Here is a 22,586-nt window from a genome sequence, read left to right on the forward strand (position 1 = left end):
CTTTGAGGCCCCTGCATGGCCTCAGACCTTCATTGTGACTTGGACCAGATGTGGACCCTTCCTGCCCATCTGGTGTAACTTCCTCCTACCTACAGGTGGGGTTGGGGGACGGGACCGTGTTTCCCCAGGGCCACAGAGGGCCAGGAGACTGGCATGTGCCCACAAGAGCTGCAGGGGACCTTGGGTTAATGGGAGGATGCTGGAGGGTCTGGGAGAGGCCTCCTACCTTCAGCTCTGAGGCTGCAAAGATTCCTCCCAGTCTGTCTTCTCTGGACCAGAGCCTTCTCCTGGGAGGGAGGGAGGGAGGAGGGCAGGGGTCAGGTGGCAAGTGAGGCCCTGGATCTGCAGAGACTGTGCCTCTGGGGCCCCAGAGTCCCTGAGCAGCGTGCTCCCAGGGATCCCAGTTTGCTGGGGTGAGGGGGGAGCTGGTGACTCTTCTGGTCTCTGGAGAGTCCCTCAGCCTGCCACCTTCCCAGCTGGGCTGTGGGCGGAGTCCTTTCCCTTCCTTCACTTGCCCCACCCCCTCCCACAGACCTTGAGGCGCTCCTGCGGTTCTAGTCTGGGTGGGGAGGTGGCAGAGGCTCCGGGAAACTCGACAGCCAATTGATCCCTTCTTGGGAAGTTGAAAGTGGAGAGTCGTGTTTGAAGGTTTAGCTGAAATTAGGTCTCAGGGCTATTTTTTGTGAGATGGAGAAGGAAAAATGTCAGAGAGGGGAAGGCCCAGGGGGCTGTCAGGAGCTGCAGGTGGACTCAGTACCAGGTCGATGGCAGGTGCTTCGGCAAGCAGGTCTTTGGTTCTTCTCAAGAACTCACTTTTACCAGGTGCTTGGTTCTGAGGCGTGACAGGTGTGCCTGGGGTGCTGCAGGAACCCAGAACAAGGGGTCTCTGCCTGGGGGGGAGGGAAAAGAATTCCTGCAGGAGGAATCTTTGAGGCTGGACTTTGAGGGATGTGTAGGAGTTTTTCAGGAACAAAAGGAGAAGAATATTTCAATTAGATGGATATCTAACTGAGCAGGAGCAAGCCAAGGGCCCTGCGTGAGGGTGATCGAGGTGTTGGATGGGTTGGGGGCATAAGGGAGAAGGCCTGGGGAGAGAAGTGAGGGGCTTTGGGGTGGGTACTAAAGCCTTTGCACTTCTCCAGAATGCAGGAGCCACAGGGCAAGGCTCCCGGTGAAGTCCTGCTAGCAGACTGAAGGGTGACCCCTGCCCAGCATGGAAAGGCGGTCAGAAACGATCTGTCCAATCCTCCTCACACCAAGGAGGCAATGAGGCTCAGAGAGGGGAAGGTCCTTTCCCAAGGTCACAGGGCCTGTCTGGGGCAGGGCCTGGAGCTGAGCCCAGGGCTCACCACTCCCCATCCTCACTGGACATCCGCCACCTGCTTCTGAGTGGGCCTTCCTCCCGGCTTCCATCACTTCCGGGCAGTGGGGGGCTTCCTGGAATAGCCCTTTGCAGGTCCCAGTGCCCTAGGAGGCCCCGATGCCTCCTCCTGCTCTTCGCACAACCCCATCTCCTGGCCCTGGACCCACAGCTTGTCGGGGGCTGCCTGTCAGAGGAGGGGTGACTTGCGGGACAGGAGAGCAGCTTTCTCTGTGGCTGGCACATTCCCCGGCAATGCCCCTTCTCCATGAAGGCAGCTCTGGGTTGCTCTCATGCAGGGAAACTGAGGCCCAGGGAGGGAAGGCGTGCCAGGTCCCCTTCGGGGGCTTCCTGCACCAGTCCGGACTGCCTCTGGCATCTCGGATGCACCACCCCTTGGGACACATGGACGCCTATGGCCGGGCAGCTGTGCTGAGCCCCAGGCTGAGGCCCCACACTAGGGGTCCCAGCACCCACTTTGTAGTGTGAGGAATTTGCCCACGAGACTCATGTCCCTTGCTCTGCTCTGTGCTAGGAGCTGGACTCTGCTGACCTGGTGTCTGGCAAGAGGTCAGCAGGTGAGAGTCGGTGGGAGAACGGGTCCCAGCACCCTTGGCCCCTCCAGCCCTGCCTTCCCTGGGACTTAACTGTTAGCAAGCTGTTCAGACCTGAAGGGACAGTCCCTGTGGCCCATCTGGGCCTGTGTTCTGTGGGAAGAGGCCCCTTTCTGTAGGGGAATGTAGGGGGTGGGGATGTTGTCACAGGCCACCAGATGCAGGAGCTGTCCAGGGTGGCCAGGGCAGGAGTGTGGGCCAGGGATATGGGAGCTTCCCTATTTGGAGCCAGGCCAGAGTCTGAGCCAGGCCAGAGGTGGCACTGTGACATTTGGCAGGGTTAGGGGGTTACCCACCCCTCTGATAATCAGGAAGGTGGTTTTGTTAGCTCTGCTGTACGAGGCTCCTCTCCAAGGCTCTTGGAGGAGGGACAGGCCCAAGGTCATAAGACTGGCCAGTGGCAGAGCGGGGGGCCTCAGGCAGCACCCCAGCCCCTGGGTCCTTCCTGGCTGTGAACTCACTCACTTTCCCTCAGCCCTCTCCACCTTCCTCCTTTCTTTCTTTCAATGAATTTTTAATCAGTGTCAACGTGTGTCAGGGCTTGTGCTGGGCACTGAGCATACACATAGGATGAAAATGTAGTTGCTCCCTGCAAAAATGTAGAGGGATTGGCTGGGTTTATAATTTCCAGGCAGGGAGAGGAAAAGGATATTCCAGGCCGTCACGACAGCCCTTGTGAAGGTCAGGAGATGAGAAACATCAGGAGTAACTGAGAGCAGTTTGGGGGCTGAGGTGTGGAGAAATGGCTGGAATATAAGTGAGAGGAGACCCACGACAGTGAACAGAGTAAACAGAAGATGAGGCTGTAGTAACAGAAGCATGGAGTCCCCAAAGAAGGAGTTGAGATAAACCAGAGTACGTCAGAGCAGACCTGGGGTGCAGAATGTGCTTCACCCAGGAATATACCGAGCCAGCAGGACCTCCTTCAGTGGACAGAGACTGGAACTGGGGTGGCAGGTTCAGGATAGGTTCAAGCAGGTTGTTGGGAGCCCTTCCCACCCCAACACCTGGGCTTAGAATGTCCTTGCTGGGCCGGGGGGTTGAGGGCAGACGTGGGGGGAGAGCCCACTTCCAGGCACCCTGGAATCTCTCTTCTCATCCTGGGTGTGCAAGCTTGGCCCAGGAGGGTGAGGAAAGGGGAGGGAACAGGGAGCCCCCACACCCTCCTCTTCTGCCCTGGGGTCTTCAGGGCACCTCCTAGACCATCCTCCGTTTCCCAGCCCTGCCCTTCAAGGGCTCAGATAATCGGATCCTTGTCAACTTTATTCTGCACTAAGGGGCCCAGACAGGCTCAGGGCAGCGGGCAGGAGGTTGTGGGGGCTCTGCCTTCCACTCTTCACTCGCTCTCTGAGCCCCAGCTTCCTCCAGCAGGATTCGAATCTTGACTACTGTCCCCTCTGTGATTCAGGCAAGTTGCCCCGACTCTGAGCCTCTCTTTCCCCATCTATAAACGAACACCGGAGCCATGAGCACTCAGTACCCGGCACAGGGGAGGCACAATCCCTTGCTTGCACAGGGGCGCACCCCTGCCCAGTACTGCCCCGGAGCTCCAGGGAACCTGAACACCCCCATCTTCACCGGCTGCCCCTCAGCACCATGCCCCCCCAAGAGCTTGTAGGCTAAGCTGTGGCTCCAGGAGGTGGAGAGAGGTGGGGAGTGAGGGCCTCACTGACCAGAGACCACAGAGTTCTCAGATGGCCAGTCCTGATGGACAGAACTGGAGGTGCCTATGCAGGGTGTTTTCCTGCCAGTTGGGGGCAGCAGAGGGCAGCGAGTGGCTGCCTGGGTGGCTACTCCCAGTGATGTCCTGGGGGTTTGTGTGCCAGCCCAGGGAGCCTGAGAGCTGCAGAGCTGCAGAGCTACCTGCTAGGTGGTGGGATCCGCTTCAGTCAGGGAGCACCCCATCAGCCTTCCACTGCTGGGCCTGGCAGCAGGGGTGGCCGAGCCAGCCAGGCCTGGGTCGACCAGAGAGCTGGAATGTTGAAAGGAGACCGTGGTCAGGGACATTGGAGGGGAAGGTTTGGGATGAAGGTAGCCTCCCATGAGGAAGGGCACAGGCGGAGGTGGCCAGAGCGCTGTGGTCACCAGTGGATACTCAGCCACTGCCACCCTTTGACAATTGACAGGCAGCTTGTTCCAGCCTTACTACTGGTTTGGGAGGGAGCCAGGTGGGCATTCTGGGAGAGGTGGGGTGGTGGTCAGAGCCTGGGCCTGCTGGCCCGGCTGGAACCCGTCTCTACTACTCTTTGCTTCTCTGTAGGGGGGATCCTGAAGCCTGTTTTGCCCAGGCCCAGGGCAGGCGCTGGGCACTCCTAGGTCTTGTCTCATTTCATCCTTACAACGGGAGGCAGATCACAGGCACCCCACTTCCCAAAGGTGGCAGAATGGTGGGAGACGGAGAGGGAAGAACTGGCCGAGGCTTGCTCAGCTCCGAGCCTGGATGTGGAAGTCCTCACAGAGCCTGGCAGCCGCCCCCTGCCCAGTCTTTGCTAGCCAGTGCTGTTATCCTGTCCTTCTTACAGATAAGGACGCTGAAGCCCAGAGAGGGAGATGTGTGGTTCCAGGTCACACAGACAGAGAGCAGACAGAGCTGGTGTTTGAATGTGGGCCTCCCTTCTCCCTGCCTTACTTTGTCCTGTTCTGCATCCCACAGGCCTGGTTCGATGGTTAGACACTGGGCAGACACCCTGGGGTAGAGAGAAATACTCCTCTCTTCCCCTTCCCTGTGGCCCTGCAGTCCCTCCCCCCTTCTCCACCCTCTTGCCTGGAACCAGGAGCATGGATGTTGGAGGGCAAGGCTCAGATGCCTTCGTCCCTCCCCACGCTAGGAAGATAAAGTGATCAAGTGGCATTTGGTTGGGATTGCAGACATAATTATATCTGAGCTCTCCGGTGGGAATTGTTTCCAAAGCCAGGAAGCCCTCTGTGGAGGTGGCAGCAGTGACATCTGTTTTGACACAAGTCTTCACGTCAGGATGAGTGACTTTTCCTGTGGAATTGCTTAAAGAACATTTAAAATGAGCCACGGTGGTTACTTCTCTGCCCCGGTGCTGGAGACGGCCCCTAGTCATGGGGGGATCTGGTTCCCCAGCCTGGCATTCAAGGACCCACCGTCTGTCCTAGCCCCTGTGCCTTGGATCCGGCTGGTCCTTGGGCCACAGGTCCCTCTTGGCCATCCTGGGCTCCCTCGCTCCCCTGTGACACCCTCACCTGGGCAAGAGTCCCCTCCCCAGTCTCCAGAACAACTCTGCCCGCACAACCTCTCTCAAGGACTCTGTCACTTAACGATCCACCACCACGTGTCCCTCTCCCATCAGCCCAGCCCGTGGTGACCTTCTCGAGGGCAGAGGCTGTTTCTGATTCATCTGAGCCCTTAGCACTGGGGCAAGGCCTGACCCTGGTGGGCACTGGAGGGGCTGGTGGAAGTTAATGGGTTAAATGGAGTGAGTGGGCTGAGCAGGGAAGAGAGGTCAGGAAAAGTCACCACCCCACCACAGAACCCCAGGGAGACACCGCCCAGGCCTGGACACTGACCTTGACCCTGCACCGGGGGTTCCCATGAGCCTTTGGAGGCCTGGACTTCCCCTGGGAGCTTGGCCTGACAACGGGAGGACAGTGGCCTGCAAGGTCCTCTCCTGACATGGGTCTGGTGTCCCTGGTGTGGACCGCTCACTCACTCAGGGATTTAAGGGACCTTCGCCACCCTCCTCCCAAGGCCAGGAGCGCCTGGGGGTCTGCTGTTCCCATTGGCTCTTCATCCAGGGATAATCAGATAACACCTCTTCCGGCTTGGCTGGCCTGGGGCTGGCCTAGGCTGCTGGATGCCTGGGAGGGCAAGGCAGGGTCATCTACCATTAGCACACCTCCATTGGGCAAGCTGTTGTCCCCAGAAGGTCCCTGTCATTTGTTGTCACTTGCAAATGAGTCATCAGGGAGGCATGCCCAAGCTAGAAAGGATTTAGAGGTCAGCTAGACCAATCTCCTCGCTGTACTGCCCAGGGCCTCGGGGTCTCTAGTAGAATCACGTAGGAAGCACGGCTCTGGAGCAGACCACCTGGATTGAACCCAGCTGCTGCTTCCTGGCTGTGTGGCCCTGTGCAAGTTGCCTAAGCCCTTTCTGAGCCTTGGCTCGCTCATCTGCACACTGGGTTTTGAGAATTAAACAACAAAAGAAAATTCACATAAAGCTCTAATACATTGCCAGAAGTAAGCGTCAGGATAACATGGACTCACATGGACTCATTCTTGTTAGGGTGTTGGAATAGCTCTCACTGTCATCAATAGCAGTGCTGGGTTTGGACCTGTGTCCTTGACCCTGAGCGTGGTCTAACCTCTGGGGATCAGAGGGCACAGGATAGGGAGCAAGCACTGAAGTCAGTGAGTCTCTCAGGAAGACTGGCCTGGGAGTGGGACCTTAGCAACAGGGCCTGGCGCAGTGCAGAGAGAGAAAGAGCCAGGAGAGCCCCCGCTGCAGGGGTGAGTCCCCCTGAGGGAGTGGGCGGGCTTCCCTGTCCCCAACTGACTCCTAGGCCAGGGCTAGCCCAGACCTTGCAGAGCTGATGAGGTGCTTGTGGCCCTCCAAACCTCTGAGGGGCTTATTACCCCGAGGCAAGTGCCGGCTGATGGAGGACTGATTTATGGAACAGTGAGTCACACCCTGGCCCTCCTGGCCGAGACCTCAGGAGTACATTGACCACCCCCCCCCCCAAATCCCGGGCCCTGGCAGGCCACTGGGAGGGGTTGCTGCTGTCCTCCCCTGCCCCTCACACCCTCCGCCCCTCGAGTGACTGGGCTCCACTCTCCTTCCCCTCCAGACTCCTGGGTTCCTGAGGGCCCCCTTGCCTTGGGTGTGCCCCACCCTTGGGAAGGAGGTGGTGGGCCCAGGCTGGGACGCGGCGTGTCACTTGGAAGCCCTACGATTACTCCAGGGCCTCCCAGGCAGCCAGACTCAGCCCTGCCTCCCCGAAGCCTGTGCCTGAGCTGCGACTGGGCTCGGGTCCCCTCTGCCAGGCTGTCCTGCCCCTGCTCCTCTGGGCAGGGGCACCTGCTGTCTCCCCCTCTGTTTCTAAACTGCCCTCCAGAGCCGCCGCCTCCACCATCCCGTTCAGATGGCTCCAAAGTGGGATCCTTTAAAGGGCCTCTCCGAGCCCTTTCTCCTTTTTCTTTTGTCATAAACACGTCTTAATTCATTCAGGAAATATTTAGGAAATATCTGCCACCCTGCCATGGGCTGCCATGGTCCTTCTCTGGGGCTCTTACAGCCCAGAGGGGGTGGGGACGCTAAGCGAATTCATGGATAATCACAACCACGATGAGCTGGCAGAGAGACCTGGCCTGGCCCAAGGGTACTGGGGAGACCCAGCCAGGGGAGGGACCTGAGGGTGAGCAAAGCCCGTGGCGCAAGGGGCCCTCTGGCTTGTGGCGGGGCTGGTGGTCGTCACAGGGAAACGACAAAGTGACCATTTCAGCAGGCAGGACGGAGTGTGTGCCAGGAAGCGGGCTGCGGTCCTTCTGTGTCGCCTCATCACATCACCGCTGGGACTGCTTCTTGTCCCCATTTTACAGAAGAAGACAGCCATGGACACTCAGCCACTGGCCTAAGGTCCCAGAGCCACTGAGCAGTGGAGCCCTCTGCTCTCCCCTCTTCAGGGGGCAGAGGAGGCATTTGCCTTTTACCTGGGGATTCCTAGACATGGGGTGCCTCGGACCTCACAGGTGTGATCAGGGTGCGATGTCCGGGGTGTTGATGGGCAGGAGGAGACGTATTTGGGGCAGGGGTCTCCAGCTCTTGCCAGGCCACAGGACCCTGAAGGCTCTGGGCTCCCGGCTCCTTGACCTCTGGGCCACCTTCCCTTTCTGCTCTGGTGTGATGGGCCCATGTGTCCGTGTCGTGCTGACGCTGAGCGTGGTGTATACACGTGGGTTTGTTTCAGTGTGCTTGTTAACCTGTGTGTCTGTACGTGTGGGTGTGTGTGCTGTCCCATGTGCACATGGGTCTCCATGTCTGTGGCGCGGTTGTGTTGGGGAGCCCCGTATGCGTGCGTGAGCCTTTCTCTGCAGGCGGGCACACATGTGTGGATGCCTCTTCTTGAACTTGCGTGTTTCTGGCGTATGTGTTTCTCCATGTGAAGGTGTTTAGTTTTGGTTTTCTGGGCAGTGTTTCAGGGAAGAGTGACCCTCGAGTGTCCCAGCCCCTTCTTGGCCCTATTCACTGGTTCTCTTCGTTGAACCCAAGTCGTCCGGCTGCCTCTCAAGGCGAAGTGGAGCGTGGGGGTTTTTGTGTTTGATGGAGTGCTGGCACGGGGTGGGCAGGGTTCTGAGGGCCTAGGGGGGCATGTGAGTGGGTGGCCATCAGAAAGCACCAACTTAATCCAGCTTTAAAGGCCTTCCCTCCTTCACCTGTCACAATGTCTGGCATTCTGTCCTTTGTGAGTCATCCCCCAGTTGGGATCCTCTTTGATGGCACATACCTTCTGGGATAGGAGGCCAGGGATGGACAGCTTGCTAAGGGCAGGGCCCCAGCACCTGGGAAGAAGGACGGGAGAGTGGCCCATCTGAGGACACAAGCAAAGCCAGAGAATTCCTTGGTGTACTGTTGGCATCAAGCTCGGGAAAGCCAGGCAGCCTGGCCCTAGCCGCTGCTCTGACTAGAGAACCTCAAAGATCAGTACTGAGAAGGTCTGGATGATCACCCAACCCAGCCCCTTAGCTACAGGTGGGAAGGCGGAGGCCTGCAAAAGGGGGAACCTGGGAGATCCCCTCAGACCCCGCTTTCCTTTCAGCACCAAGGTTGAAACTAGGAGAGTTTTATTTCTGAACTGTCCCCAGGCCCCCTTTTTATAAAATTTGTTTTGAGACAAGGTCTCTAAGTTGCCCAGGTGGACCTCAGATTTGTGATCCTCCTTGCCTCAGCCTCCTGAGTCACTGTACTACAGGTGTGCATTATCATACCTGGCTAGCCTGGTCGAGTCTTGAAATGTCAGTGGCTGGGGTTTTGAGGAACAAGGGGGCCTGGGTTCTGCTGTCCTGCCACTGCCTAGCTTGTGCATTCTGGGCAAGTCCTATTGTTCTCTGGGCTTCATGAGGGGCCTCATGTGGTACTGGCCTGTCTCTGGGCCCTCTTGGCTCTCAATCTGTGACCCAGGAGGCAGGACCCCCACTACCCCCCGTCCTGGTGTCCCTGCAGCCTGCTGATGTTTTAGGTCTGCCTACAGCCTGTGTGCCTGGGGCCGAGAGGTGGCAGTATCTGGATGGGATCTTCCCGTGCCTTTCCTTTTGATTTAGATGTATTCTTGGCATTTGAACAAAGCCTCAGAAAGATATTAAGAGAGATGTCTGTCAAAACAGCCTCCCTCCTTGAAGGCTCTCTGTTTGAGTATGGACCTTAGATGCTGGGCCTCTGTTGAAGGAGGGCTGTGGGTTCTGTCTCTGGGCTTGCTGAGCACTGTCTTGGGGTTCCAGTGTGGGCAGCTGAGGAGCCAGTGGGAGACAAAGCTGTGTCAGCCCCCCTACTCCATCTTCAGTGCCTCATGGTCAGTTTGTTGGAAGGGGAGAGGGTGATGAAGGCAGGCCCTGGGCAGAAAAGGCAAGATCAAATAGATGCAGGGGTTGGAAATGCTGGAACTGGAATTTGCCTTATTTGCATAGCTGCTGTGTGCCAGGCACGTGCTCCACGCTCCACGGAGAGGGAGGAACAGTGGTGCAGAGACTGGTGTCTCGATGCAGGGCTCCCCGGTGTGTGGGTGGTGGTGCTGGAACGCAAGCCCGTGGTTTCCTAGCTGCTGCCGCCTGGGCTGAGGGCCAGGTGCACATGAGGACAGGACTGAGCTTCCAGGTGGGTCCTGTGTGCCTCCCCTTCTACCTGGGTCGGAGCATGGAGGATGATCTGAGCTGTAGTTTCACATGGTGTGGAGGGGTCTCTCCCCTGTTCACCCAGGAACAGGACTTTCCTGGTTAGAGTCCCAGCTCTACCACATGTCAGTTCATCTAGTGCCTTTGCTTCTCCAAGCCCCCATTTCCTGTCCTGACAACCCCAGTCTCAATTCTGCAGCCTGCATCCTCTTAAGGACTCCTCCTTTTAGAGGCCCTGGGCCTCCAGGGCGGTCTGCCCCCGGAGTGGGAGGTATGCAGTGAGTTACTATGGGACACAGCCACTTGGCAGAACCAGAGCTCGATAGCTGGTCATTTATCATCATCATCATCACTTGGAATTGATTGAAATGGGCGAATGAAGAAACCAGGCGGCTGCAATCGCGAGGACTGGAGAGGCTCCCTGAGAAGGAGCGGGGCGTGAGCCAGACTTCAGGACAGTGGCTCATGGCTGCAGCTGGTGTGGGGAGTGGCTTGGGGACCCAGCGGTCCTCGGGCCTGGTTTCCCATGTGAGTCTGCCCTGTGCTTTGGTCAGTGATATGGAAGGAAGTCCAGGGGGCTTGTGGGTCAGCTGGGAAGGGGCTGTGTCCATCCTCAGAGAAGGGCAGAGGCCACGCAGCTGTCCAGACCCAGTCATCAGGGACAGGCTGAGGGCGCAGCTTGTCACAAAAGCCCTGGGGCCTTCGGAAACCAGCGCAGCTGCCTGACTAGCGCACAGGCACAGGGCTGTGCTCTCAGAGGTGGAGTGCCCCATCTGGGGACAGAGCCGCGTGGTCCCCATGAACTCTGGGGGCTGCTTGCTGCGCTTTAGACATCAGTCCCTGCTCCCCGGGATGAAAGCCGAGGCGTCACCTGAGCAGTCGTGCCCGCCCTGTGCCCTGTGCACCCAGGGAGTCTCTGAGGTTGCTTTAGAAGAACGTGCTTGTTCAAAGAGTTCAGAACTTCCAAACTGGATGTCACTCTGTGGTTCCAGGATCATTTTGCAAGCATGTTCATTCATGTCTCTGTCCTCACTGCCAGGTGGCCTTCAGGCTCCTGGGAGAGCCAGGATAGACGCCTGCCTGTGGTGGTCATGCGCCCCTTGGGACACAAAGAGGTGGTTGTACTGGAACCAACATCAGTAATAGTGATAATAAAGCTAGCAACTCTGTACTTGCTTGATCTTTACCGTTTTCCTGGTGATAGAGGACCTTATTTAACCCTTCCTATAATTCCATACAGTAGGCATCATCATTAGCCTGTTTTACAGATGAGGATACCGAGGCTCAGAAAGGTCCAGTAATGGGCCCCCACACAGGTCGTCTGAATTAAGATTTGAACCAGGTGCTGTGGGAGAACTGGGTTGGTCAGCAAGGCCAGCCCCCGTACTGGGGGGCAGCTTTCTGGAGAGGTGGGGATAAAGTCAGGTCCTGAGCGTTGTGGTTAAGAGGATCCGAGTGCGTGTAGGGCTGGGTGGGCTAGGGAGTAATAGTAGAAACCGTGTCTCACCCTCAAGATGAGCTGGACCTAGCATATGTTACAGCAATGAGTTTAACAAGCCTGTGCATTCGTGTGGGAATTTGATGTGAGATAACATTTGGCTTTTCCTGAGAGCACTTACTGTGTGCTACACGCTGAGCCTAGAGCTTTACCAGCCTCCTTGGTCCTCACTGCAGCCTGCTCCCCCATTTCACTGAGACAAGGGGACCTGTCTGGCATTTCTTAGTGAGGGGTCTGTGCCGCTGGGTTGCAGCCCTGCATACCAGTCTTCTCAGCCACTGACCGGCCTGGCAGCAGGCTCCAGCACAGCCCAGGAAGAGGACAGCAAGAACTCTGAAAGAAAGGGTGCATGATTTCCCGACTGCCACTAGTTAAAAGTCGACTTGGGTCTATCTATCTATCTATCTATCTATCTATCTATCTATCTATCTATTTATTTTTGCAGCACTGGTGATAGAACCCAGGGCCTCTTGCATTCTAGGCAAGTGCTTTACCACTGAGCCACTCCCCAGTCCCTTTAAGATCAGTCAGCCTGTCCTCTGGAGTTCGGGGGTGTAGCTACTGCCTTCCGAGGGACAGGAGAAAAGCCTTGTTTGCCTTCATCCAGAGCTGGGTGAGGACTCCCCCCAACCCCCGCCAGGCCTTCTATCCTGGTGAAGGAGAAAATGCAAGCTGTGAGTTTGGGCAGAGCAGGGGACCAAAGTCTGGGGTCTTTGATTCACCATGCTGTGTGACCTTGGAAAAATCCCTCCTTGTCTCTAGGCCTCAGTCACCTCAGTAATGCAGTCTTTTGGAACTGAGTCCCCTTTCAGGATGATGAATATTTGTCATATGCAGGAACCCGAGCTGGGTCCCTGTGGGAAACAAGGTCTGTAGGGCAGATATGGGGTATGGTGGTGGGGCCAAAGAGAACCCTCCCTGTTCTCCTGAGAAATCACTCTCCCCATGATCTGAGCTCCTGGACCTAGTGTACACTGCTTACTCCATAGTGTTCTTGACTGTCAGGGTCACTGTGTCTAATGCACACCAGGCTCTCAATAAGGTGACTGAGTGGATGTTATAAAGAGCATTGAGTCCCAAGGTCATTGCTATTTCCAGTGGGGGGTAGATGCCATCCACGGTAGGTTTTAAAGAGGAAGCTGCTGTCAGAGAAGCATTAAGTGTCTCATAGGAGCAAGAGTGGGGAAGAGGAAGTGGCACACATTCACCCACCCTCCTTGAGAGGAGAGGACTTTATTTTTTTAAAACTCAGAAATAGGATCAAGCTGTCAATATTGCTGCAGAATGAGCCCCATAAATTGTGAAACATGCTTTGTGGTTCTTTGTACCACAAGAGTGTAAAAACTGACATTTTCATCAGGGTAGAAAATAAAATCCAAGGAAAAGGTACAAGGCCTTTGGGGGAGCTTGCTTGACACAATACCTGGGACAGTCCCATGCAGGCAATCCAGGTGAGGCTGAGGTGGGGAGAGCCCAGAGTTTACACAGAGGTGCAGATCGCTGCCTGCATGCTGTCTTCCAGAGTCTGGTGCTCCAAGTCTGCGGTGCCTTGCCTGCGGGTCACCCTTCTGAAGGAGGCTTCCTTCTGCCACCTCTGATACTGAGAGATTTTTGCTGAGCTGCAGCTCATTTGAATACCTTGACAGGTAATGCTGGGCTGCAGAGTCAGATGCATTTGGACTCCACCATTCAGGAAGGCCTTTGGGTGAGGTGATATGTCAGGTAGATGTTAGAGGATGTGCAGAATGCTGACAAGTGATCACAGGGATAGGTCTCCTATGGATGTGAAAGGTTGAGGAGGAATAAGTAAGGAGAGAAAAATAGGAAATGGGAAAGCTTGAAGAGGGTGGGCAAAAGAGGGATGCTTTATGGAAAAATCTCTGGCATTAGGCAGACCTGGAGGCTGGGTGTTCTTGGGTAAATCACTTTACATCTCTGAGGAAGGCTTCATGTGCAGATAATGTTTTGCTGTTGTTTTTTGTTTGTGTGACTGATAGGAGATAATTCATACAGCTAAGGTTTAATCTTGTTGTGTTTATGGTTCTCTGGCCCTAGAGCTGGACAAATTCAGCTCTACAGCCAATGTCCAACCCACTCCCTGGACCCAGAAGGGGCTGCCAAGGCAACCCTTATTGCATGGTGGATGAAATATAGTTTTCAGATTGTGTACAACATCAACTTTAAAATAAATTATTCTTCCATTCACTTGTGTTGTTCAATCACTTGGATTTGGAGGTAGGGGCAGTGTGTGCCAGAACCCTTCCCAGAAAACTCTTCTTCCCTCAGGGATTCCTCCCTGCAGTTTTCCTGCCTTGAGCTGCCTTCATGTTCCAAGCCCTGCAGAACCCAGGCTATGGGTAGCCTCTGGAGTCCCTATGTCCCCATCACCTGTAAAGGGAGCACTGATGCAACCCATTCTTCTCTGCAGCTCTTCCCTTAGTCCAGAGCACTTGGAATGGGGCAGCTTCAAGCTGTAACCTGAGTTCCAATGCAGCCTGGTAAATGGAAGAATGGTCCCAATGGGGTGTCCCCAATCTTGAAAAACACAATAGAGGTACCTTGCACTTCAGTCCCTTGTTCCTGGCCCTAAACTGAGTGTTAGGGCTCCTGTCCCCAAGGTGGTTGTCCCTGCTGGGGTACAGTAGTTTCAGACTCCACCTGCACAGTCAGAGGCTGCCACTCGGGTTAGAGGTCTAGGTGGTCAGGGTACCAGGCCGCGGTCGGCTGGCCCCTCAGAGGACCACGCGCCTGCTCTCTGAGCCTTAGTTCGCCCCATCTGTAAACCGCGGGCTGACAGCACGGCCTCACAGGTGGAGAAAGCGCTTTATCACTCCTCGACGGGGCAGGGGGCGTGTACTGCTCCAGGTGGGTAGGGAGGTGACCTCGTTTCCCCGCAACAGGCTGCGAGGCCAGGCGGAGGTGAGAGGCGGCGGTCTGTCCAGGCCCCCCGGGGGTCCCCGCCCCTCCACGGCCCCGCCCCTCGGCCCCGCCCCTCTCGCCCCGGCGCCGGGGGGCTCGGGCGGCCTCGGCCGCGGTCGGCTGGGCTCGGCTCGGCGTCGCCATGGCAACAGCGGCTTAGGGGGCGGGGGCGACGTGGCGGGCTGGGCTGGCGGGCGGGCGGCGCGGGGTGGGCTGGGCCGCGCTGCGCGGGCCGGACCGTCGGCGCTCGGTCGGCGGGCGGGCGGCGGCGCTGGCCGCGAGCTGCTGGGGCCGAGCGCGAGCCCGGCCCGCCCTCGGCCGCGCGGCCTCCCAGCGAGGGTGCGGGTCCCGCGCGGGTCCCGGCCCGCCGCCGCCGCGCTAACCCCGCCTCCCCTTCCCCCTCTTGTCGCCCCGCGCGCAGGGCTTCCTCAGCCGCCGCCTCAAGGGCTCCATCAAGCGCACCAAGAGCCAGCCCAAGCTGGACCGCAACCACAGCTTCCGCCACATCCTGCCGGGGTTCCGGAGCGCAGCCGCCGCCGCCGCCGCCTCCGCCGCGGACAATGAGAGGTGAGCCCGCCGCCGCCCGGCCCGGCCTCCCCGCGCCGCCGCCCGGGGTGCGCCCCGAGGGCGCGGGGACAAAGCCCGAGTCCCGGTTCAGGCGCGCTACCTGGGGGGGGACCCCACGCCGCCCTCAGGAACTTGCGGGGACCACCTCGGACCGGGGCCCGAGGCGAGGACTCTTTCTTTTCCCCCCTGGGTGAGGTGAGGAGGGGGTGTCCGAGGCCCCGGGCGAGGCCGGCGGGAAGTGCGCTAGCCGAGAAGTCCGGTCTCGCCTGGTCGAGGTGGGCATTGTTTCCCGGGCGGTGCAGTGCCGGAGCTGGGGACGGAAGTGGCGCCTCCACCCCTAGGACCCATCCCCTGGCCTCGGGAGCCCCCCGGGTGTCCGATACAAAAGACATTTTTCGTCTGGGTTTTGCTGAGACCCTGCCGCGCGGTGGTGAGGAAAAGGGTGAACATCTGGAGGGGAGGAGCAGGGGGCTGGGCCGCTTAGGGGGCACATCTGCTCTAAGTAGGGCACGTGCTCCGCTGGGGGCTGGGGCGGGCAGTGCCCAGGCCCTGAGTTCAGGGGCATGGCCAGGAAGAAGGGCCTTCCCAGCCTGGGCAGCTGCTTCCCTTCCTCACCTCTACACTCCCAGGGGTATCTCCTGCTCCTGGCAAGCAGGGAGCAGGTGTGGAAATTCCAGAGGGAGGTGGCCCTTGGGGCAGAGGAGAGGAAGAAGGTGGTTCAGCCTGCTGGGGAGTCACCGGCAGTGGAGCAGGCTACAGCTCGCAAGGGCAAGCCATCCTGGCCACGCACGTTGGGGCACTGGGCCGGCACAGCCTCTTGGGGACTGGGTCCTCCTCCTTGAGTGGTGCCAACCACAGGCACCTTTCCACTCTGCTCAGGCAGAGCGTTGGATTCTTCTTCCAGTTAGAACGTGTCCCTGCCTAGCCTGTGGAGGTGAAAGAGCAGGGTGCACCAAGGAGCTTTTCAGCATTCAGCCCCAACATCTCAGGCCACTGGCAGCTGCCTTCACTGGGCTGTGTCCGCGTACGATTGGCACTCCCTGTAGGGGAAGCATAGGTAGAATGAAAATGTCTCTCCCCTCCTCCTTCGTTCCAGCCGGCAAAGGAGTGCAAGTTATAGCCTAACTCCTGCCCAAGGTTGAGTGTCTTCTTTAACTGACCCTAGCATCTTACCAGAGAGTACCCCTCCACATCCCAGTAGAATTGCCAGACCTCTAATTTCCATCAGCCCAGAGCTGCTCTTTCCATCCCCACCACTGCCTGCAGCTGGCTCCCTGCCCCAGCTGCCAAGCCCAACCCTGGGCAGGACCCTCAGCCTTTCTCTGATGGCCGTGGTGCCCCAGGGGACCAGGCGTGCCCTGGCAGGAAGATGCAGCCAGGCCAGAGCTCAGTGCTGGGTGCAGCCACTGCGTCTTTGAAAATCTCGCCTTCCCATCTTTGTTATTGTCTGGGCGGCAGGCCACCCGGTTTGCTGCCTCCTTCCCTCCGCCCGGCCCCCACCTCCAGCTGTCTTCCCCAGGAACATGCCCTTCTCTGCGTTTTCCTTGGCAGGGGTCAGGACCCTCTGCACCCGCATGCGGGGGCTTGTGTACGTAACCTGTTTTGTGTGCATGTGGTGGTTGTTGGGGAGCAGAAGAGACAGCAGGCATCCGGCCTCTGAGTGTGTCTCCCCTCCTGGGAGCAGGCGGCATGCATGTCGTGTTTACCTCCCTCCAGCGGGAAGCCGGCTAAGAAACCCAACTGGCAAGCGCTTGGTTGGCAACCCTGGCAGGGAGGTCAGGGCATGGCTAAGATGACCTCGTGCAGGTCCTCCCCATCCTGGCTTTAGGTCGGCCTTGCTACATGTTAAGGGGGTGCAGAGTGGGGGTTGGGAGTGAAACTACAAGCCTGTTTTTGAAATTGAGGGTAAATGGTAGAGGTGGGAGCTGAATGTCACTGGCAGTGGTGGAATTGTCTTACTAATTTTCTGTAAACAAAATCTGGCTTGGTGGCTTCTCTGGCACAGAAAGGGAATCTAGATTTCCCATGAACAGGCAAAGAGACTGGGTTTGAAATCCTTTTACCCAGCCTTGGAACTGAAAGACGAGGGCTCCTGATTTGTTGCTTTGCTTAGGAATAGATTTGCCCGGCTGCTGCTGGGGTGGGTGGGCGGGCAGATATTTCTCTGGGGCAGTCCCTGGAGTCTTTCTATTTGGAGTTGAGTGAGTAAAACCAACTATGGTGACCCCTCTTCCCCAGCTCATGGTCAAACCTGGTTAGTGGAGAGGTACCTACTCCTACTCTTCGAGTGGGTTGGTTGTGAAGGCTGGAGGAGAGAATAGGCTGCCTTTGGTTTGGCTTAGCAGCAAGGAAGAGTTGAATCCTGTCTCCACATGACCTCCACTGGCTGCCATGCCTCTCCTTGGGGGCTGGGGTAAGTGCAGAGAGAGTGGATGGGGACAGGGATGGGAAAGGGGCTGAGAGCTTCTAGGGTGGTAAGTGTGATGAGCCTTGTTCCCCATGGCCCTCCCATGAAGATGAGCAGCCCAGGGCATTGTTGGGTGGCCACTTGAATCCACCTTGGGGTGAATCCGTGATTTATATGGTAACTGAAGAAGCTTTGTTGCATGCTGCCTGTGTGCTCTGCAAACTGCTGTGTTAGGGAGGTTCTTTTTTTGCACTGAACTCTCTGATCCAGAGGTTGGGAACCAGTTGGTTCCGTGCTGCGATCTTTCTACTCCCTGGGAGAGGAATGTACCTAAGGTGTGGAAATGCTGCTCTCTGATTGTGAGATTGGAGTTAGGCTAGCTGGGGCTTGGTGGGACTCAAGAGCCATAGGACAGGTTTGAGCCTTTGTACTTATTCTCCTGAATCTGGCTTTGGGGGAGGTTCACAGCTGGTCTGCATAGTCCCTGGGCTCCTTAGACACTCATTTCTCCTTTAGAGGCTTTGGCAATAAGCACCAAGGACAGGTAATCATTTCTCTCATGGATAGCAGAAATGAATGCTGCTCAGAGCGCTTTCCAGGTGAAAGGTGTGCTGGCAAAAGCATTTTCATTTTGTAAGCTGGAAATGTGGTTCATTTACAGGGCTTTTTTAATGTTGGTAAAAGTGATACAGGATGTGGTGGTTCTGCCTTCCCAGATGATGATTTCTAAGTGCTCATTAATTTATTAATGTTCCTGAGGAGTGGCGGGGTAGGGGCTGGGGGTTAACTGGCATTATTATTCTTTCCTCATCCCTTTTTCCTCCTGATACTGTGCTAAGATTGTGTCTCCTCTGGCTCTCCACTGGTCTCTATCCCTGTAGTGGCAGTACCCCATTCCCTTTCTTGTCAGTTGGCCTAGTGCAAGACTTTACTCCTAAACACAAGCTGGTGCAGGTGAGCAGGGCTGGTTCTGCAGAGATGCATTGCCTCTTCCAGGGAATGTGTGGGCTGTTGGAAAAGTTAGTAATGGTGGGATTACAGGTGATGGAGGACTAGGAAGGGGAGATACTTGGAAGTTGTGGTGGGGGCTTCTGGGGATTCCCCAATGGCCCTGAGTAGGCAGAGGTCAATTCTGTTCCTTGGGGGTGAGGCAGTCCCTGAAGGAAGGAGAGAGAGGAAGCTTGGTAAGGAACAGGGGGAAAGGAAGGTAGAAGTTGTTCTCTTGCTTTGGTTGTGGACAGTCCTTCAGAAGGGGCTGGGCACCTTGGCCTGGATGTGTTCCCATTTCATCCCCTACTGTAGGCAGGGAGGGTCGGGTCCTTCTCCACCTTCCCTTGGGGCTGGTTTGTGAAGCATGGAGATGGTGAGATGGTAGTGCGGTTCAGACCACACCAAGAGTAATGGGAGTATGTGATCTTTGATTTGAAGCCAGATATTCCTGGGGCAAGTCACTTAGGCTTTCTGAGCCTCAGTTATACACTTGTAAAATGGGCACAATGATGAAAATGTCCTTGGAGACATTAATATTAATACATGCAGCACATACTTATTTGAAAGTATCTGTCCTATTCAGTGCTGTTTCCTTAGCATTTAGCACTGGGTCTCTCACATTTCTTAAAATGTTTCTAAAATTTTATTAAATAAAAAATTCCGTGGGAAAGAGTCAAGTGTTGTGTGTTTTCAGTCTTAGTTAATATTGCTAGGGATAAGTCACTTTGTCTTGGTAAGCCTCAATTTTCTTATCTACAATGTGGGAATAATAAGAAGTTATCATGCAGTGTCATTCTAAAATTCAAGAGAGATAATAGATGTTGCTGTGGCTGGTAAAGTGAATTAAGCCAAAAAGATCTTTATTAACCCTGAACACGAGAAGTGGCTGGGCAAAGTGACCCTTCTTCCTTTTTATACCTGGGGAAGTGAATCCTCTGTGTGTTTTAAAAGTCTATCTGAAAAGTTCATTGCTGCAGGGATGCTCTATCAGGCAGGAGGATTCCAAATTTAAGACCAGCCTTGGAAACTTAGTGAGACCCTGTCTCAAAAAGTACAAAGAGCTGAGGATGTAGCTCAATGGAGAGAGCTCCTGGGTTCAGTCCCCAGTACCAAGAAACAAAAAAGTTCATTGCTTTATCTTTATTTGTTTTTTGGCACCAAGGATTGAACCCAGAGGTGCTTAACCACTGAGCTACCTCCCCAGCCTTTTTTTTTTTTTTTTAAGAGAGGAGAGGGGGAGAGACAGAGAGAGAGAGAGAGAGAGAGAGAGAGAGAGAGAGAGAGAGAGAGAGAGAGAGAATTTATTTATTTATTTTAGTTCTCTGCGGACACAACATCTTTGTTTGTATGTGGTGCTGAGGATTGAACCCGGGCCACACGCATGCCAGGCAAGCGCGCTACCGCTTGAGCCACTTCCCCAGCCCACCCCCAGCCTTTTTTATGTTTTATTTTGAGACAGGGCCTTGCTGAATTGCTGAGGCTGGCTTTTAACTTGTGGTCCTCCTGCCTTAGTCTCCCAAGTCACTGGGATTACAGGTGTGCACCACCATGCCCTGCTTCATTGTTCTATCTTATGTTTGAGCCACCCTTACTTTTAATAATTTAGGCATTTAGTTATGTCCAGTTTTTCTTTATTAAAAATAATGTGGGGAATTAAATTCTTGGGTATTAATTTTTGTCTATCTCTGACTTTTTACCAAAGGATAAAGTTTTAGAAATGGAATTACTAAGTCAGAGAATATGAAGTTTGAGGTTTTTGATAAAAATACTCATCACCAAAAGCCTGTAATTATTTACTCTCCCCTAATTTTTGAGAGTGCCTACCTCTTTCCTTACACTCTTTAAAATAATTGAATGTTATCATTAAAATAGTCACTGTCATGAATAGGTAGAAAAATGGTATTTCTCTGTTATCTTTCCATTTAGTTGTTTGTTATTGAATATTGCTTTCCCAAGTTTAATGGTCAATGGTGCTGCTTCTTTTGAGACTTGTCTCTTCCTGTCCTTTGCCTCCAGAATGTTCCCACAAGTCCTTTGCAGAACTCTTGGTTGCCTTGTTTGGACTTCCTCAGCGCCCAGAGGCCAGTGTAGGTGGAGCCTGCCTGTTAAACTCTACAGATAAGTGGTAGGACAGGGAGTTCATTAATTACCTGCAAGGACTGCTAGCTGGGCCTTGCCCTCCCTCTACTCTCTTCTCCCTGCCTCTCCACAAGGGAATCAGATTTAATTCTTAATACAGCGGTTGTTCTAAGGAGGCTTTGTGTTTATATAGCACTGTGAGAGCTCTTCTGCCCTACAGGGAGATAGGCAGTGAAGGTACTGTTAGATCCAGGGAAACTGAGGCATGCCCTCAAAGGCATGAGGTGGGACCTTCAGAATAGTCAGGCCCTTTAACCAGAACCCCTCCTGACTGCAGCTTTTAACTTGGAGCCTTATGGGCACCTTGGGGGTGGGGGCAGGGTTGACCAGAGCCATAATTGTGAGCACCTGATTCTGAGCCTCAACTCCAGAGAGGGAGGGGAAAGCCACAGAACACGACTTGGACACATAGAAGAGCCAATTTATTTTTGCTTTCTCATTTTTATTGCCCTCCTTTTATATCTGCAGCTCCCTTGTGTACCTTCCAGAGATCTGAACTGGGCAATATTTTTAGGAACGGTGGAAATTAGCTGGTGAGAATGTGATCAGCTCCAGATTGGGGTTTCAAAGGCTGGAGAACCCTTTCTTTGAACAAGTGTGTGTACATGTTTTTGTATTTTTGCTAGTATGCCCCTGTCCTTGTGAAGGTGTCTATATGTGGTATGTAAATGTTCTTGTACATGTCTGTGCATTTTAAATGAGTTAATACATGTACAGCTTTTGGAACAGACCAATATGACGTCATGTCAGATTGGGCCATATGAAGTAGCTATTTTTGTAGGTTAAATATAGGTAGATGACTCAGTGTAAGTGCTCAGTTAAGTGTTGGTTACAATTATTATTATTGTGTGCTTTCTTCTTGTGTTTATGTCTACCAGTGTGTGCATGAGTGTTTACATATGCCCAGCTGTGCTCAAGTGTGCAGCGTGATCTCTTTGGGTCCCCGTGCATGCATATCTTTGTACATGGTGCATTTTCTGTCTGGGCATGTGAACCTTTGTTGGCTGGTTTTTTGAACAAGCTGCCCACTTTCTTGGGAAGAATGTCCCAAGTTCTCTGACTATCCTCTTAACTGGATGCCAGGCAGCCTGAGGGTACAATGGGATCTCCTCCAGTTTCCCCAAGTAGCCCTGCCTATTACCAGGCCTCATGTCTGAGGATATGCAAATCAACTCTTTAATGGAATTCCTTTGCAAAATATTATTTGAACCAGAAAGTTAATTATCAGGCTCTAATTAATGGCTATTTTAGAAGGCCACAGAAGTAAACTGGAGGAGATCATAAGGAGACTGAATAGGCAAAAAGAAAAAGCACGTGGCTCCCCCAGTGGCTTGGTGACTCTTGGGGGGGGGGAGGCGCTTGGCGGGTTTGGGGTGCCAAGTTTCTCCTGTGCTCTGGGCTATTAGCCCACTCTCCTGTGGGGTTGGCTGTTGGTGATGGGTCAAGCTCCCCTTGCATGAAGAAACTCAGGTGGTTTTCATCTTCTGGCCATCAGACCATCCATCCTTCTAGAAGGAAGGCCTTGGAAAAAATCCCAGCCTGGGATGGGATGTGTGAGTAGGTGTGGACTGGAGGCCTGAACTGAGTTAAGGCTGTCCCTGCTTCAGAGTGGCCAGGTGACATGCCTAAGACCAGAGTCACTGTCCACTCTGCCTTGTGCTTAACCCCTTTTTTACTCTGTGGGTCCTGCAGAGGATACTCACCCCTGGCTCTGCTCCAACCACACCCTAGGAAGCTGCCACCACCAAATCTCTGCCTAGGACCCAGCTCCCTGTTCTCAGCTCCCGAGTGCTCAGGGTGGAGTCACCTGTGGCCCATGTGTGAAGTGAGACCCAGCTTGTACATCCCTTATCTGGGCTTTGGTCAGGCCCTGACTATTGTTCTCTACAACTGTGGACAAGCCACAGTTCCTTTCTGCACCCCTTTTTGTCCATCATAATCCTGCCTGCTACCTGTCTCAGAACACCTGCTCATCCCTCACTCGGGCTGACACCAGGACTCAAGAGTCTAGTGTGATGCAGGTGATATGGATGTTTCCCTCCTGGACCCAGGTGTGCCTGCTTTACCATTCCCTTCTGAGTTACAGGGTATCTGTCTTCCTTGAGCATGTGACTGCCCATCCTTGTTTGCACAGGCCACACCACATACCCTCTTTCATGCACACATGAGACCCTTCCTTGGCACTTAGAAAGCAAGTCCCCATGGAAGTCACCAGTTTTGCATTAGATGTCTCCATCTGTG

At 54.9% G+C, this 22,586-nt stretch overlaps 1 protein-coding gene and 1 long non-coding RNA gene across 9 annotated transcripts in view; one reads left to right on the forward strand and one right to left on the reverse strand.

Moving 5' to 3' along the window:
* Positions 1-22,586, forward strand: part of Dab2ip (DAB2 interacting protein) — a 184,099-nt gene that overhangs the window by 90,185 nt on the left and 71,328 nt on the right. For 7 of the 8 annotated variants that reach the window (XM_026410370.2, XM_026410368.2, XM_026410375.2 and 4 more), the window contains one exon: positions 14,664-14,809. The exons of the other annotated variant lie outside the window; for it this stretch is intronic. In XM_026410370.2, coding sequence (XP_026266155.2) covers positions 14,664-14,809 — 146 coding nt within the window. The remainder of the gene's footprint in view (positions 1-14,663; positions 14,810-22,586) is intronic. 8 annotated transcript variants of the gene reach the window in all.
* LOC113197856 (uncharacterized) lies at positions 3,251-5,627 on the reverse strand. The gene is made up of 3 exons (XR_003302761.2): positions 5,509-5,627; positions 3,838-3,946; positions 3,251-3,418 (listed from the first exon to the last, which is right to left on the reverse strand). It is a non-coding gene; the product is annotated as an uncharacterized LOC113197856 (long non-coding RNA).

Source organism: Urocitellus parryii, chromosome 4, assembly GCF_045843805.1.
Source record: "Urocitellus parryii isolate mUroPar1 chromosome 4, mUroPar1.hap1, whole genome shotgun sequence".
Lineage (NCBI taxonomy): Eukaryota > Metazoa > Chordata > Mammalia > Rodentia > Sciuridae > Urocitellus > Urocitellus parryii.